The following is an 18,822-nucleotide window of genomic DNA, read 5'->3' on the forward strand; positions in this document are numbered from 1 at the left end:
TTCCCTTTGTAACTCATCGAAATAATGATTTTAGACCCAACAAAATATATAATAAAATAGATATATAAATAAATAAAAAGTAAATAAATGAAGCGATAAACCTCATTTTGTAACCATTCTTGGATGGCGCGTGCTGAGTGCGATGGTGCTGAGTTCTGTTGGAATGTCCAAGGTCTGCGGCCAAAATGTTTGCATGCCCAAGGCTTTAATACACGCTCCAGAATATTTTCGCCATAATATTCGACATTTATTCTGATGCCACGGTCGATTAATACGAGCGGAGAACGACCATCGGCTGTTATACCCGCCCACCATCACCATGACCGGTGCTTGAGTTCTGGCCAGTGGGTGGTTAACCGAAGGTGCACATTTTCAGCTGACCTCTTTGGCAAGTAAAAAGGAGCGGATCATTTTGTTTGTTTACAAATTGCTGGACAACGAATGTTTTCTCATCGAAGAAAACCAATTTCGGCAGTTCACCAATTTCGGCCAAGCGAAGCAACTCTTTAGTTCTTTTGAGTCTATTTTCTTTCTGTTGCTGTGTAAGTTCTTGCATTTTTTGGAATTTCAATGGCTTTACCCCGAGCTCATTTTTCAATATTTGCCGAATGGAATATTGCCATATGTTGAGCTCACGACCCATTTTTCGGCCACTGCGACGCGGGTTTCGATCAAGTCGCTACTTTACTTTTCGAACCATTTCTGCTGATGTTGACGTTCCTTGACGTCGGGCTACGCTACCAGCATCAGTATCACGGTAACGAGCGATGGTATGAGACACACAAGATTTATTTACATTTAAATGCTGGAGTGCTCTAACGATAGCCACTTGTGGCTTTCCTGCCAAATATAAATAAATCACACTATCCCGCTTGAATTCCATCACGAATAACTTTTTTTTCTGTAAAATTCTCACCAAAATGCTTTTGCAAGCTTGTGAACAATATAATGAGCTGTTACTGGAATTATTTTAACAGCTGTCGGACGAATGGCTTAGAAATGACAGCAGTCTGAATTTGGTTGCCGTTTTTTTCATCTCACCCTGTATATAATCTTCACTTTAAATCTTGTATTGTTAGAAATATTGGGTTGTAGTTTGACCCTATTGTGGAGTGAAATTTTCGTCGGAGATCTCATGAGGATACTAAATCGATTTAACGATGTCCGTTACAAAAAGTTGACCATTGATAGTTTATGTCCGCTTTTTGGTACAGAACGGTACCTCCTGATTTTCAATATATCAAAGGATTGGGCCACAATTTCCAACCAAATTCACAAAAAATATTCAATATCGATATAGTTCCCATTTTGGGGTTTTGAATATAACAGATTTGGCCATAAATCCCCATTCGATACTAACGTAATTTTTTACCTTTTTTCCAAAAGTCTAGGCGGTTATATCCCATCCCAAAAAGTGAGTGGTTATATCCCATCTTAATAGATAGATTGGTATTTGTGCAGTTTTTAAGAAAACGGTGACTCACTTTCATTTTATTACCCTAGAAAAACGCAATACAAATGACATTATTAACCCATTGTTACTGCATTACATATATATAACTTGAAATAAGATTTTATTCCCTTGCCAATTATTTAACTATATTTTATCCAGGAATTAGTGCACTTAACACCAAATTCATTTGTACTTTGACATTGGGGTAATAAGTTTTAATTAACAACACTTTTAAAGCCAATGACAATCAAGACCAAATATCGATTGCTCATATCAAACTCCCTCTCTCTTTATCCATTTCCCTCTAACTCTCTCTGCCTCTCTTATTCCCTCGTCGCCAGGGGATTGGATTTTTGTCAGCAAAATGCCGCCACTCTGTCAATTAACATTAAAATTTCAATACAAATTTCCATACGACCATAATTTTACAAGAGTTGATTGCTGAGATACTAAGTAATGCTAACACATACTAAGACACTCACTCACACACACACACTCCGACCAAACCACAGACATACAAATTTAAATTGAAGGAAACTATTAGCCCCATTTTATTTGTTCAAATAGCTTGGCATTTGCATGTGTGCTGGTGTTTGGGGACAAGTTTTACACGGAGACAGAGAGAGAAACAGTGTGTGTGTTGGGCTGTGAGACAGTATGTGTTTGTGTGTGTGTGACATAGTAAATGAATATGCTCGAGTGTGGAAAGATAACTAAATTTGATTTTCATATATCTATACTTTTTCGAAATATATGTACAGGGAGGCAAATGGGCTAACCCAAACAGCACTCCGAACAGAACATTAATTTTTGTGACATTTCTATTTAAATGAATGCTGAACAAATTGACAGGTGAAAGGCAAAAGAACTCAACTAATTAAAAAAAAACTTTGATAAAAAAGGAAGGAGAAAAAGATCCAATGAACGATGTTATAGCTAAAGGGCTGGCGCTAGCATTTTAAGATAAGGATATGAAATTAGTGAAATTTTATACTTCAAGGATTGTCATCTATCAAATCTTCTTAAGTGCCAAATTTGAAACAATTTCGTGGGTAAATGTGACTAAAATTATAAAAATCCCGATTGTCGGTGAGTATCGGTATCTGCCACCGTAGCTAGATCCCATTATTGTATTGTTCCTATCTAAATTTTATATATATTTTTTATTTTTGTTTCCTTGTAAATTTTAAAAAAGGTCTATATTTTCTTATTGCTAGTCAGAGAAAGAGAGAGAGAGGGTGAAAGCAAAATATTACTTGATCACGAAGCAATTATAACTGCCGCAATTGTCATATTTCTTATAAGAGAGGAGAGAAATGCAAAGGCCTCTCAAAATCCTCTCTCTCCGTCAAATTGACAATTTTGACAATCATAATTGCCTAACAGAAATCTGGAGTTATATTACTTTGAAATTTACCAAAAAGTAAAGATATCATAGCCTAAAGTAAACCCAAACACGAAACGCTTAGAAAAACGTCACAAAACAGCAGCAGCAGCAACAACAACGTCAAGTCAAGAATACAACGTGATTTATATTTTACCACCTTTTATGGCTTTTGTCAAATGTTGTTAAGACATGAAAGTCAGCTCAGGTAGGCAGCCAGGCAAGGCAGGCAGGTTTGAAGCTCAAGTGTTCTGGCTCTAAAGCCCCTTAAAAAAACGGCGGCGGCAACATGTGTGGCATAACGTCAGACAAGCTACCATAGCCAAAAAAAGAAAACGAAGAAGAAATATTTCTCTCCAACAGAAAAAGAAAAAAAGAGACGAAGGCAAATTGAAATGGCTATGGAAATTAGGAAACATCTGCATAAAACATACGTGCTAACAGCTCATGTTTGTGTTGCTGTGTGTGTGTGTGTGCGTGTCAAGGTATGGGTGTATATATGTATGCCGTCATATGCAATTGCTGGCGGAAACGGAAGTTTGTAATATCATAAAATGTAACATTGTCAGATATAAATTTCCAAGACACATTTCGTTTTGATTGTAGGCTGCTCCCCGAGAATAACAACAACCACCACATCAATGAGAGAGTGGGAAATAAATGAAATAAAAATCTGAGAATTTTAAACTCATTTTTGTCTTATATGAAAGAGATTTCCAGTTTTCACCTTTTGCCTTCGCCATTTTGTGTGAATAAGTTATGAAACATAATTCTCTATTTTTTATTTTAATGTGAGTGTGTGAGTGTTATATGTTTCACTGTTATTCCAAAGCTTATTACTGTGTTTTTTTTCTGGGAAATTATATGTGACCCTGCATCGGATATCTGATGAATTTTAATCCAAGTTTTTTAATCCTCCACCATACATACCCTCCACCATACATATTAAGTTCGTCATTCCATTTGTAACTCATAAAAATAATGATTTTAGACCTAACAAAGTATATATATTCTTGATCAGCGTAAAATTCTAAGATGATTTAACCCTGTCCGTACGTCCGTCCGCCTGTCTCTCTCTCTCTCTCTCTGTTGTAATCACGCTAGAGTCAACACAAATGAAGATAGGAAGCTAAAATTTTGCCCAGATCAGTCATTTGTGCGCAGGCATGTTAAGATCGAAGATTAGCTATATCGGTCCAGGATATCGTATGGCCCCCATATACCGGTACCTCCCGATATTCGGTATTTTGATGATTTTAGATGTATCTTTCAATGGAATTGTCTAAAATTCTACACAAGGAGTTCTTTGTGGGCACTTTTCCGCCAGTAAAAGAATTGTCTATATAGGTCCACGATTTCGTACCTCCCAATATTCTATATTTTGATGATTTTAGCTACATTTTTCAAGAGAATTGTCTGAAAAACAACACAAATTGTTCCTTCGGAGAAGTTAGCCCCCTGGACAAGAATTGTCTATATAGGTCAACGATATCGTATATCCCCATATAACGGTACCTCCCAATATTCGGTATTTGGATGATTGTAGCCACATTTTTTAATAGAATTGTCTGAGAATCCACACCAGGAGTTTCTTCTGAGTAATTTACCTCCTGGAAGCGAATTGTCTATATAGGTCCACAATATGGTATGGCTTCCATATAACGGTACCTCCCTATATTCGGCATTTTAATGATTCTAGCCAAAATTTTCAATGGAATTGTTTGAAATCCACACCAGGAGTACTTTACTTCCTGGAAGAGAATTGTCGATACAGGTCCACGATATCGTATATCCCCCCTACAATGGTAACTCCCGATATTCAGCATTTTAATGATTGTCTCAGAATCCACACCAAGAGTTGTTTCTGAGTACTTCACCCCCTGGAAGAGAATTCTCTAGGTATGTCCACGATATCGTATGGTCCCCATATAACGGTACCCCCATAAATACTTGGTATTTTGATGATTTTATCGACATTTTTGACCAGACCTTTTTTTTAAATTTCGTATTTAAAGTTTGAAGCTAGTAATGAGTACTACAACCTCTGCCAGAAAATTGACTAAGCAGGTCCACGTTTTCGTATAGCTCACATATAACGGTATCTACCTCTATCCGGTATTTTGATGATTTTAGCGACATTTTTAGACCGGAAATGTTTCAAATTTCGTATTTGAAGTTCGGAATTGTTACTACAGCCTATCACAAAAAAATGTCTATGCAGATCCACGATTTCGTATATCCCCCATATAACGTTTTTCCTGGTCCAATTCACATTTTTCGACGGATTGTTTGGAAATTATTCAAGATCCTTGAAAATGGTGGAGGGTATTCAAAGTTCGGCCCGGCCGAACTTATCTGCTTTTTTACTTGTTTAAACATCTTTTAGAGGTGTTCATTTTAATGTTTATAATGGCGTTTAGAAGCTATTTTATTATTCTATTTAGAAGAAAACGATTTTTTTTGCAGGAAATGATAAAAACATCTTTGGTCTTCCAAGATTAAAGGCTCAAGAAGAAGAGAAATTGTCCCCAGCAAATATTTTCTTTATTTTATTTATTTTAAAATAAATCCAATCCAATTTTTTATAAACATTTTCATTAATGAGCTGAACAAAATGGACAATTAATTCCCAGTGTTAATACATTTGCTGGAAAATATGAACATTTAACAAAGCTTTTAATTTTTAATTTTATTATTTTTTTTTTTTTTTGAGCTCTCTCTTTGAGCATGTGTTTACTGGCACGGATATGGTTTGTGGTTTTCTTTTTTATGTTACCCAATTGCGCTTTGTGTATGTGTGTATGTGTGCCTGTGTGTCTCTATGTAATTAACAACAATCCACAGTGCCAACCAACCAACCAAACAACCATCGAACCCAACCATCCAACCCGACCAGCTAACCAACCAAACATCTGCTTCTATTTGCTTTTGATAAAAATTTCATTAAGAAAATTTCATTTAAACTGAATTGTTTTGGGTGTTTTGTGTTGCTGTTGTTATTGTTGTTGCTGCAAATATTTAAATTATAATCCGATGCTCAACAAGGCGTATGATTGATATTAAATGACTGTCATTTATTATGGAAAATGTTGCTATGCATCGGAACATATTTTTATATGCGGGCTTATAATTAATGCCATTATAAAACAATCAGAGATGATTGCGATGTCGGACGAGAGAAGAGAACTGCAAATTAAAGAGAGTTGTGTGGATGGGTGGGTGGGTGTGTGTGTTGGGAAAAGTTTGAGATTTATTAAAACGATTTGGGATTCAGTTAACGATGTGCAACAAAACAGAAATATAAATTAAATGGAAAAGTTTTGGGGACAAGTTGGAAAAAGGAATAAAAAATTAATCACAAAAATATCTAGATATTTAGATTTGATGGAATAATCCTGGTGATTTCTCTATATTTATTTAATATACATAGTTTTCTGCTCTCAGTTTTATGGCTAGATATGTTGTTGAAATTACTTATTCCAGCTCTAAACTTGTGCATGCCAACAATTTTCTTTTGCTCATAGCAAGTCCTTCAAACCCATTAGCCCGCATAAAACCTATCCTCAATATAAACATTCTATAGGTATATCTAAATGTAAACATCAAGAAGAATTTTCATATTGAGACATCAATGCAAAACAAAAAAATTGGCAGCAATTTCCAATATTTCCCCTCAAACTGTTTTATAGGCCATGCAACAAATATTTTCTTTCTTTTTTTTTCAATTTAGTAAAAAAAAGAATACTCTATTCCTTACATTTGGCCAATTGACAATATTGACGTGTGTACTCTAAGTTGTGTTCTTGCTTCCTTTTCTTCTTTTTCTCAGGATATATATATTGTAAATGCAAAATACAATTTCAAATAAAGGTTGCTTTCTTCTTCCAATAGCTAAAAATTCTAAGGCAGCCGTTGAAGCATGAAAAACAAGCCAAATAAAAAATATTCAAATAAATGGAAGCCTAGGTAAGGAAAGAAAATAAAAAAATGGTGTATTTCCTTTGATGAAAAACTTGTGCCAATACCATTCAATGCCGAAATGTAAAATGTAATGCAAATGGCTGGGCGGAAAAGTAACCGATTTAGGGAAATTGTTGGATAAAATGTATTGAATGCCTGATTTATAAAATATTAAGGCAAAAATTGAAGAATGCCACTTTAGTGGAAAATGGGAAGTTTTATTTCAGTACTCCGCAGCTGTAGAGGATATATTTCCGCATATTTATGGGCAAATACTGATCACGTGTCTGGAGTTTAATGTATTTTGTCAAAAATGTAGATGTAACAACTTGTAGCCTCCCACTCATGCAATCTTATCAATATATAAGCGATTTAAAAGACATTAATTAATTGAAAATGTATGAAGTGTCATTTTTTTTTGGCGGACAAATTAAGATTTATTTACACAACTCGGAGGTTCACACCATTCTCGATTGTATTCCTTTTTATTTAAAACATAAATATTTTTATCTATTGGGCTAGAACACACATCTTGTTAGAGTCATATGTAAAGTACAATTTTGACATTTTATTTGAATAATTTTTATATCATACTTTCAGGCGAAAATGTTGAAAACTTAAAAAAGCTATTCTGCAAAGTACATACTATGCAACACTAGGGAATATATTCATAATATGTATACACCTATACCATAGGTATATAAATTTATACCAGACCTATGGAATACTCGAAATCGAATAATGTGTTGGGGGGTATTATACGTTTGATTGGGCCAAAAAGTGTGTAGGACCTCTAAATTATTTTGCTCAATCCTCACGAAATGTTTTATTGTGGCCTGGATAGGGTCAGAATAGAAGCCTATTGTTTTTCGAGTGATTTTTAAGAAGCTCAATTATGTATCCAATATCTTTATAGATTTGTGCATTTCAGATCAAAGGTATTTGAGTAAGGTGAGTATTCTCCGCAAAAAAAATTTTTGAAGGTCCAATTCACATATCAGAATCCTAGCGCTTTAATTTCGTACATTTTTAGAAATTCTGATCTGATTTCTGCTGATCTGTGGTCTCATTATGAAGTCGTCACTCCAAATGATTCTTTTACTAGATTTTTAATAGCTATCAGGGCAATAATAAGGAATTTTTAAATAGATTTTTAAGGAACATCACAACACGAAAATATATCAGACTTATTGCAAGAACGATCAGAGCTGAAATTGTGTATTTTTTGAAAGGATTTCATATTGCCATATTGCTTGAGAGGGTAAATATGCCTCATGCCCTATGTCTCTTTGGACCAAATTCATTTGAGGACATTTAGAGTCGATCTAGAGATGCACGTCCGTCTATCCGTTTTTGTCTGTCAGGCTGATGTGCACGATAGCTCTCGAAGGGAGTAATATCGTAATATTATTATCAAATTTATATCGAGTTTTTTGATGGGCAATATCTTTGCAAATCCTAATATTTTCATCACTGCTAGGTCAGAGTCAACTCCATCCAGTACCTCCCCCACAAAGGGGCAATATTTTGAATATCCATGAAGCTTATAGAACTCGGAATTGACATCCTTAAGACTTGGCACAACTGAATATTTTTATCAACATAAGAACTGTTATAAAGATGGTAGAGAGCGGACCACTACTTCTGGTACCTCCCCCACAAAGGGTCAAAGTTTTGAATAACAAAAACGATCATAAAATCCGAAATTAGCATCCGGTTCTCTTCAAATTACACACATCACCATATTTTTTATTAACCCATAGTCTGGTGTGAATATGGAATATATCGGTCCACTCCTTTTGGTACCTCCGCCACAAAGGGTCAAAATTTTGAACATACATGAAGCTCATAAAACGAGAAATTAACATTTAATTCCAACCAGACTTGGCATCATCACAAGATCTGTTATAAAGATGGTAGAGATCGGACGATTCCTTCTGGTAGATCCCCCTACAAAGGGTCAAAGTTTTGAATAGCCAAAACGATTTTAAAATCCCAAATAAGCATCCGGTTCTCTTCATATTTCACACATGCCATTATTTCTACCAACACAAGATCTGGTGTAAAGGTGGGATATATCGGTCCACTCTTTCTGGTCCCCCCCCTAAGTGTCAAAATTTTGAATATCCATGAAGCGTATAAAACCGAATATCCGCTTTCATTCAGATTTGGTACGTCTCAATATTTCTATCAATACAAGATCTGTTATAAAGATGGTAGAGAGCGGACCACTCCTTCTAGTACCTCTCCCACAAAGGCTCTAAACTTTTGAATAACCAAAACGATCGTAAATTCCGAAATAAACACCCGGTATTCTTCAAATTTCACATATGCTATTATTTTTACAAAGACAAGAACTTATGTGACAACTAAATATATCGGAGCACTTCTTCTGGTACTTCCCTCACAAAGGGTTCAACAGTTTGAAAAACAAAACGCGAGATAAGCATCCATCTACCTTAAATTTCACACATCTAAACATATTTGCTAACGCAAAATCTGTTGGGTAGATAATAGATATCTGCCAATCCTTTAGGTACCTTACCCATAAAAGGTCACATTTCCAATGCTTATATCTGTCATAACTGGGGGTATACCATCTGTTGGCAAAACCGACTGACACAATTTAACTTGTTTTAATAAAATACGACTATCTAAGTCAAAATTATGTATTTTTTAGTAGATTTTTTTAAGGATCGCCTGAGTTATAATCAATGAATATGGAATAGAATTTTATAGAACATTGAAGCTTTAATCGTCAATGTGCCAAAAAAGTTTTTTTGACATTTCTCGGTGATTTACTTAATAGTTATGTATAGTTCTCCCGTCGTTCTCTTTAAACAATTCTACTTTTCACTTCTCCACGAAAATAACTTTTCCTTTCCCGTAAAACAATGCCTCATCACATAATTTGTCTTGTTTTTTATCATTTCTGAATTTTCCTCATTTTAATAATTCATCAAAAGACCGTTTTTTATGTTTTTTTTATTTGTTTATTTATTTTTTTATCTTTTTTTGTTTGTTTATATTTCACATTTTATTCTTGTTTTGCTTCTTATAATTAACATGGATTTTCATTTATTTCAGCATTCTGTTTTTTGTTAATTTATTAAGAGAGAGTTCATTGGAATTTGGTGTAGTTGTTGTTGTTGCTTTTGTAATTACGCATATAATTTAGTTTGTTTGTATTGGGGGCATTTTTGCATTTCATTTTTATTAATTTTTCTTTATTTGGAAAGCTTTGATATGATATAAAGATAGAGAGAGTTAGAGTTGTAGATATATTTTTTTTATAACAACAATTTGTGTTTTCTTTAAGTTTTTTAGTTTGAGTTAAATTTAGCATTTGCTTGGGTTTTGAAAAATTAATGATGGGAAAAAAGGAGAAAAAGTTAATTAGGGTAAGGGGATAGCACCGCATAGTTAATTTAAATTTAAGGTTTAATAAAGGATTTAAGTGGGAGTTTTATTTTATATATATTATAACAAAATTTAAATATATATTTTTCTTTAAACTTAAAAATTATTACATTTATTTTTTGCTTAAATACTTAACATCAAATATAAATATAAATATTTGTTTCTCTTTTTATTTTGTTGTAGTAATTTAATAAATTGGTATCATCTCGGTTTAGTGTTTGTTGTTATTTTGTTGTTTAAAATTTGGTTGGTATTGTGTTGTTGCATCATAACATTTATAAAATTTTTATTTTATATTTCAACAATTTATTTTGTGATTTTTGTTTGGTTGCATTTCAATTATTGTTAAGTTTCATATTTCTTTTGGTTGCGGCAAAATTTTGAAATTTTCTACTAAATTGTTTTCTTTGTTATTTTGTTTTTGTAATTTTTAAGGTAGCTTTCTCTCATTTTTGTTGTTATTGTATTTCAATTGCTTTATCTAAAAGAAGAAGAAGAAAAACGTTTAAGGTCATAAAAAAGGAAGGAGCAAATATTTAAACAGTTGTGATCAAAATAATAGCAGTCACCAAAAAGTTATCATATCTAGGGGCAAAAAGCACTTAACCCTCCTTTATATTCTCTGTAATTCTTACATTTCATTCGACACTATAGGGGAAAAATCCATTATCCTCGCGGAGGTATGCAAGTTAGAGCAATTTTAAATTTCTGCTACCTCAAGGTTTAAGTTCCAAATATTAATTTTTTCCATACCTAAATGTGAGCAACCAACATTATTTTTAGATAAAAATAGCCTTCAGCGGATTATTTCGATAATAAGCTCCATTCAAGCACGATTGGAAATTTGATCAACACACGGTGCGTATGATTGATAAATGTTCATCATATCACTCATACCACATACTGAACACCTTCGATTTTTCACAAACGTACTTTAAGGATAAAAACAATAAAATATATCATTTTATAATGAGAAAAATTGTTAAATTCAATTTTTTGGATATGATTTTAAAAATGTCTAGAGAAATAGGGTTCGAAAATAAAGTGTTTTGAGTGGAGCTTTGCTTTTGCTTTTTGTTGAGAACGGTCCGTGTTAACCCATTTAAATAATTGTCTCTTTGATTTCCCTTCTTCTTTTATTTTAATTTTTTCACTTTTTCTATTCTCCTGCTATTATTTTGTACACAACTGTGTGGGAATTACAAAGCATGTTTTTGTGACTTCTTGTTATCAATTAGCCTTAAATATTTTATTGACCCTTAATTGGTTTTATATTTAGCTTAAAACTTGTTTAGTTTGGCATTGGTATGTGGTAGTTTTCAATAGTTTTTTAAGCTTTAATATTCAAGTTCAATAGAAAAGCTTTAATTTTTGAGACAAATTTGTTTGGGAAATAAAATAAATTTTATTATTTTTTTAATGTAGGTTTGGTTTCACATTTCCAATTTGTGTTATATTTCCTCAGTTTTCAATATTTATTTAGTTAATAGAAAAAATACACTTAACTACTTGGGAAGGGGGACAAGAGGGGGAATTATACAATATGTATTTTTTAAAGGATTTTTGTTACAATTTTTACCCAAAAACTGGAAAATTCAGTAGATATTTTTGAATATTTTTTTTTAATATATAAAATTATTCAATTAACATTTTTCCTTGGAAAAAAAGTATTGAATTTAAGAAATTTTGCTTATTCCCCTTCCTTGAAAAAAAATGTCAGATAATCAACATAATCATACGCCCCAACGCACTCCCAACCAGTAGAGAAAGTCCTTTAGTCGGGCGGGGCCTACTTTATGATACCCTACCCTTAATGTGAATTTTCCAGAATTAAATCATTCCAACTATGATTATAGTTATAATTTAAAAGGTATGAGAGGAATATCCTCCTCTGAATCGATTTCTACTAAAATTTCCGAGTCATTTGGGCCTTCTAAAATTGGGCTTGTGTTACCCATTTGGTGCACATTTAACTTGAAATCGGTTGAAGATATATATGGAAGCTATATCCAAATCTGAAGCGATCTCGATAAAATTCAGCAAGGGTATTTCTGAGTTGTATTTGATATACTTCGACGAATATCTTTACTACGGAGTGCATATTGCGGCTGTGCCGGACGAATTCAACAAATCGGATAAAAAATATATATAGGAGCTATGGCAATATCTGAACCGATTTTCACTAAATTTGATATACTTGTTTCCAGAGTCAGTTTGGTCGTGATAGCCAAATTCCATGCCATTGGGTCCAATGTTACTCCTTTGGTGCACAATAAAAGCCAAATCGGACGAAGATATTTATGGGAGCTATATCTAAATTTTGTTCGATTATCTCCAATTTAAATAGAATTTATCCTTGGGTTAAACAAATTATTTGTGCAAAATTTCATCTGGATCGGGCAATAAATGCGACCTGTACTATGTTTACAAAAATACATGGACGGACGGACGGACATGCACAAATCGATTGATCATCAAAAGGAACTATGGGTCTATCTCGTTTTCTTTTGCCTGTTACAAACAAAAGGCACAAAGACCTAATATCCTGACCACCTTGTGGTGTAGGGTAAAAAATTTAAGCAATCATACGCTACCCAGTACCCATTGAAATACCTGGGAAATAATAATTTTTAAATTGGAATTTATCTACTGATTTTCCCCTGAAATTCCTGAAAAGTCATTAAATTTCCTCTCTCCCCCCCCTCGAAAAATTCATCATATTATTTATTATAAAAAATTATCTAAAAAAAATTAAACAACAAATATGTATGTATATATAACTATTGACTATTAAACATAATAAAATCGTTGATTTTTCCATTAATTCGTTTGTGTTGCTTTGGATTTATTTTTGTTTTTTTATTTCAATTCTTACAATTAATAAAAAAATGGCAAATTCCTCATAAATATTTCAAAATTATATTATTTTAATTTTTTATATTTATTATATATTTTAATACATACAAATGTATATATTGAAAATATTTGAGTTTGACCAATTTGGGGGTCTGTTTATTTAGTAAAAAATGTAATTTTTAATTTTTGAAATTTTATTTAATTTTAACGAAATTAAAAAAAAATTAAAAATAAAAATTAAATTTTTTTTTGACGTAGATAAACAGATCCTTCTTCCATTTTATTTATATTAAAAAATAAAAATAAATTATTATATAATAATATGTTTTTTTAATTCTAAAAAATTCCCAAATAAACATCCCTTTTTTAATTTCATTTATTATTATTTTTTATTTTTTTTTATATATTCCTTACCTAAATTTTGTTTTTATTAAAGTATTTGAGTATATTGTTGTTTTTGTTTTTTGGTATTTTTTCAAATTCTTGCCAAAAATGACTTTAATCGCCACCAAAGTAAAAGCGAACAAATCCAAAGAAAAAAGTTTTGTATTCCAATCATGCTTCAGTAATCATGAATTTCCTTATCCTGATTAAAAAAGGATGTTGTGTTTTTGTTTTTTGTTTTCTAAAGGGCTTTACTGTTCATCCTCTGGTGGCATCTTGGCCAAGGTCAGCAAAATCATGGTTAATTCTTTGCGTGAGATTTTGCCATCCTTGTCATAGCCCACACCACGTAAAATGGTCTCTTCGAAGGCCTTCAGATCCTGGGCATCATAATCATCCTGGGGGGGAGGGAAAAGGAAAACAAGTAAACATAAATTGAAATTGAAATCAGCAAGAAAATGAAATGAATTAGTCTCAGCCAAAAGAGAGAGATAATAATAATGAAATCATTCAATCAAAGAAATAATTTCATGCTTAAATAAACATAATTTGTATTTCCTCTTCCTTCCTCTGCGCTCTTCGCTCTTTTTTTGCTTTGCTTAAATGGCTTACAATAAAGTCAAGGATATTACCTTTTTCACCAATTCCAATAAATCCTTAAGAAATCCTTTGAGTTCTTCATTTTCAATCGAACCGCTGCCATCCTGGTAAAAAGGTAATTGTTAAAGAAATGAAAAAAGGAGGTGAAGAAGATAATTGTTAAATGTGAAAGGAATTTGCATTTGCTGAGATGTCGAGATCATTTGCAAGGGATAATACGGGTATATTTCGCTAGATAATAAAATACAAGAGCTGAAGCTATAAAAAACGTATTTATAATATTTTTCAATTGTGATGACAAAAATTAAATATCAGCATATGAAGACCACAATATTGGAAGAAGGCTAGGCAGTCTCAAAATATTGAAACCCTGCTGAAAATTTGGGACCATATTCAATGATTCAAATAGTTTCAAATTGATACAAATACATACGATTAATTCGAATATGGCCCCAAAATATTTATATTTAATATTATATTTATTTTAAAAATTTAAAAAAGTTTCCATATTTAAAAAGTCTCAGGAAAATCGCAATGGAAACTTTAAAAACTAGGATCGAAACCAGAAAAATATTTTGAGTTATAAAAAAGCATGTTTTTATGGTTCTCATAAAGGTGATTGGAAACTGTGATTAATAACTCAAAACTTGGCTGTGACCCACTGAGACTTGACAATGCTTCAATTACTCTTCAAAAACGTTAAAATCTTTAAATCCCCAGGTAATGAAGGAAGGTTATGAAGGCGCTAATGTTTGCATCAAGAGAGACAGAGGCCTGCAAAAAACTTAAAAATTCCCGACCATAGCTTTCTTATGAAGACCTCAATTTCTTGCTTTGATATGACTAGCACTTATTATTGAGAAGACGGCTTGCCTACTATGGGAATATGTTATTGGTCCTTCATGAAAAATATATTTAAATTTACCCTTTTTTTAAATTATATCTGATTCAAATTATTATTTTTTTTTTCTAAATTTCCATAATCATCTCAGGTCTCTGGTCGAGAAAAATATTTAGATAAAGCAAGTTGTGAAGAATCGCTGACCTGTTTCGCAAGTTATGACAGATAAAAGCATTGAAAATTGTGGCCTTTCGTTGGTGAGGTTCCAGAAGGGATTCGCAGATATATATAATCTCCACAAAAGAATTCCAAATTCCATAATTCAGATTTCATATTTTCAAAATGTTGATCCCTCTGTGGGGGAGGTACCGGAAGAAATGATGGAAATATTGATATGTACCACGTCTAAATGGAATGAATATTATTTTCGTGTTTTATGAGCTTCATGGGCATTCTAAGTTTTGACTCTTTGTGGGGGAGATACCAGAAGGAGTAGTCCCTTTTATCCGTTAAACCACAAATATTGAGTTGTGTAAAATTTCAAGACAATCTGACTCTTTTTTCCATAATTTATATGAGTTATGATTATTTAAAATGTTGACCCTTTGTGCGGGAGGAACTTGATGGAGTGGACCAATATTGTCCATTTTCGCACCTGACCAAGCACTGATGTAAATATTAGGATTTGCCAAGTTGAAGCAAAATCAGATTATCGTTTCCATTTCTGTGCAAAAAATATATTTTTTTAAAAATTTCGACCTTTTGTGGGGAAGGTACCAGAAGAAGTGGAACCATATTGCCCATCTTCGAAATCGATCTAAGTTTGACAAAAATTTTACCAAGTCTGGACCAAATCGGATACCCTCTTCGAGGGTTATTGTGCGCACCAGCCAGACAAACGGACGGACATCGCCTCCAAATGTCCTGAAACGGATTTGTTATTTCGATTAGGCACGTTTTGGTCGTATACCCTCCTTAGCCATATGGCTGAGTGTATAAAAATCGGCGTAGAACATCTTATTAGAGTCACATGTTAATTTTATTTTACATTTTTATTTTAAAGATTTTACATTTTAAAAATTTTCACAGCATACTTTTAGGCGCATCCAACAATTTTGTAAATCTTTACAGAATTTCTACAAAATCCCAAAATAAACATATTTATTTATACCATATATGAAACCTTTTGTTTTTAGGTTAAAGAGCGCCTAAAATTATGCTACAAATATGCAAAAGATAAATGTGAAAAAGGTAACTTTATATATCTTTAAGACCACAAGCCCTTCGTAGTAGCAGACGGAATTCGTGATACTGAAAAAGGGCCTTGCTTGCTTACCTTATATTTTTGACCCAACATTGGATGAAGGCTTTCCAAAATTTTATGGGAGATAGTGTTACTATTGCCGTAACATAAATATAAAATAATGACCAATTTGCACATTATATTAAAGCCATATGTAAGACGACATTTTTAAATTGTATCCGTTGAATTTTTATAGCATAGTTTTAGGTGCTATATTTTAAGTGTCAAATAAACGTTTTATATAATATATCAATTTATACTATAAAGCATTTTTAGTTAAAAAAAATGTGTGGAGTGCCTAAAAGTAGGCTATAAATATATGAAAATGAAAGGCACGTAACATATTTATCTCTGTTTAAAAAACTTGAGCCCGGCCCTTCTCAAAAATTGTGACTTTTATTATTTGTATATTTTAAATGGAAATATTCATTGCTTGCTAATTAGGCTTCCCCTAAATGATTTCGAAAAACATTTCCGGTCTGGAAAGACCAGAACCTATTGATTTTTTAATAAAATATCAAATATTATTTTTTTTTAACACTCCTTCAAAATTATGGCTGTTTCTCTACTTTTTGTTTAAACCTTTAAAATATTAAAAAAAGAAACCAACTTTCTTTGGAGTTGTTGAAAACAAAGTTGTGCGGATATTCACTTGAAAGATTTGTTTTTTCTCTGTTTCCTATTTGTAACTTCCGCTGGAGAAAAACAAATCTGATTTGATATTGCATTGTTGTTGGAAGTGTAATCGAACAGAAGAAAAAAACATATTCCAAGAACTTTGACTTACTCTGTCATAAAGTGAGAAAACTTTTTCAATATCCTCCTTTGTCAACCTGGCTGCACCCTGTGGAAGAAAGAGAGAAATACCAGAAACTGTAAGTGAAAATTGCAAAAACTATTTTTTTTTCTTTTTGAAAATAACGAAAAAACAAAGTAACAAATTATAAATTATAGAAGAAAAATACTTCTTACATAACTACTTAGGGATATATGTGGGGGCACAGAGATAGGGTAGTGGGTAAGTATAGGTACAACTTAGTTTACACAACTTTCTAATATTACAACAAAGAAAAATTATTGAAAAATAATGTCAACGCATTCCATAACACACACAAATCATACTTCTATATACATCAATACATTCACATGTACCTACATCTATGTGATTCTGTTCTACAATTGTAATGAAGCCATTGCCAGATAAGAGTAATAACGAAGGAGAATTTATAGTTTGATGCTGATGGTTGAACTGATGCTGCTCGGTTTCCTGTTTTACAATTAAGTTCCATTTATAATTTATTAATACATCTACAACAGAACTTTACGTCGTTGTCTCTGTATGTGTGTGTGTGTGTGAGTGGGAGGAGTTCATGGTGTTGCCACGATACAAGACATGTCTTCTTTTACTAACCTTGAACTTTCAGCATTGAAGTGAAACCTCAACACCGAAAAAATATCGAAACAGAGTAGAAAACCTTGCTGCTGTTGCTGATGTTTCTCGGTTTTACCTTCAAACAACGAAATTTTATTTTTGCAGATTCGTATTTTATCCACACACATATTGTGGCAGCCAACGTTATCGGTCTCGTATATATCTGTGTGTGTATGCATGTAAGCGACATGTATTAAGATTATCTTGTGTCATACCTGCATGCCCACAGCACTTACAACTACCAAAAAAACTTCCCTCTCTCTCTCCCTCTCTCTCTCCCTCTCTTTCTACACGTTAAACTTTGTTTTGGGTTTTATTATTATTCCTTGTCGTTTATTTTTGTGGAAATAATTTATTTTCATTTGACACTTTAAGCATTACGTGTTCCATTTTCCATTGAAAAACAAAGCAGAGAGAATGTAGAAGCAAACAGAACTCCAAAAAGTTCATTTGTATCGTTCCGTAGCAAAACGTGGAAAAGACATATGAAATCTAAAAATCCCCAAAAAGTGTGAGTGCAGCCTAGGGCGAGGATATTGTAATACAGGCACACACACACATATTTACATGAGTGTATATGAAAATACTTTGTATAAACACTCATATATGTCGAAAGCCCTACAAAACACGCACAAGGTTGAATTTGAATAATGCCAAGCCATTACCACAATAGCAGCATTTGCATTAAACTCTCTTCGGTCGAATGTTGGGTGGATGGTTTTGTGTCGTTATTGGGAGACAGCATGGACAACTATTGAGGTATATATATTTGATATGAAATTTAATTCAGCTGGACTTAAATGTGGACAAACATATCCTTATGATAATGGGTCCGTGGAGAAGAACTAATACCCGGTACTTTATTCCTTAAGGCCAAAATGAGTGGTTTCCAAAATTGTTCTTTGGATTTCTCAGTACAGGGTTTAGATAGTTGACAGAGATTATTGGAATTTATTTTGAAAAGTTTTATTTAAGGCATTATTAAAGTAAAGTTATTGATTTTTGATATTTTAAAGGATCGATACACATAGCACATTTTATAAGGCTATTTATGATATTTTGAAAGCATACTTTTAAGAAGTTAAAAGTATCAATCGATTTTGCCGACAGATGTATACCACCAGCCAATGTTCGATTATTGAAATATATTTTGACTTCTGTCAAGATTATTCAAACTGTCGACCTTCTG

The 18,822-nt window shown here is 32.7% G+C and overlaps 1 protein-coding gene across 1 annotated transcript in view; it reads right to left on the reverse strand.

The window, feature by feature from the left end:
* Positions 1 to 9,886: 9,886 nt before the first annotated feature.
* Positions 9,887 to 18,822, reverse strand: part of LOC101895942 (calbindin-32) — a 65,464-nt gene continuing 56,528 nt past the window's right edge. Inside the window, exons 9-12 of the mRNA XM_059123648.1 lie at positions 16,989 to 17,045; positions 14,090 to 14,161; positions 13,488 to 13,855; positions 9,887 to 10,698 (exon numbers count right to left, since the gene is read on the reverse strand). Of these exons, the coding sequence (XP_058979631.1) occupies positions 13,709 to 13,855; positions 14,090 to 14,161; positions 16,989 to 17,045 (276 nt within the window). The 3' untranslated portion in view covers positions 9,887 to 10,698; positions 13,488 to 13,708. The remainder of the gene's footprint in view (positions 10,699 to 13,487; positions 13,856 to 14,089; positions 14,162 to 16,988; positions 17,046 to 18,822) is intronic.

The sequence above is a fragment of the Musca domestica genome, unplaced genomic scaffold (genome assembly GCF_030504385.1).
Source record: "Musca domestica strain aabys unplaced genomic scaffold, Musca_domestica.polishedcontigs.V.1.1 25, whole genome shotgun sequence".
Lineage (NCBI taxonomy): Eukaryota > Metazoa > Arthropoda > Insecta > Diptera > Muscidae > Musca > Musca domestica.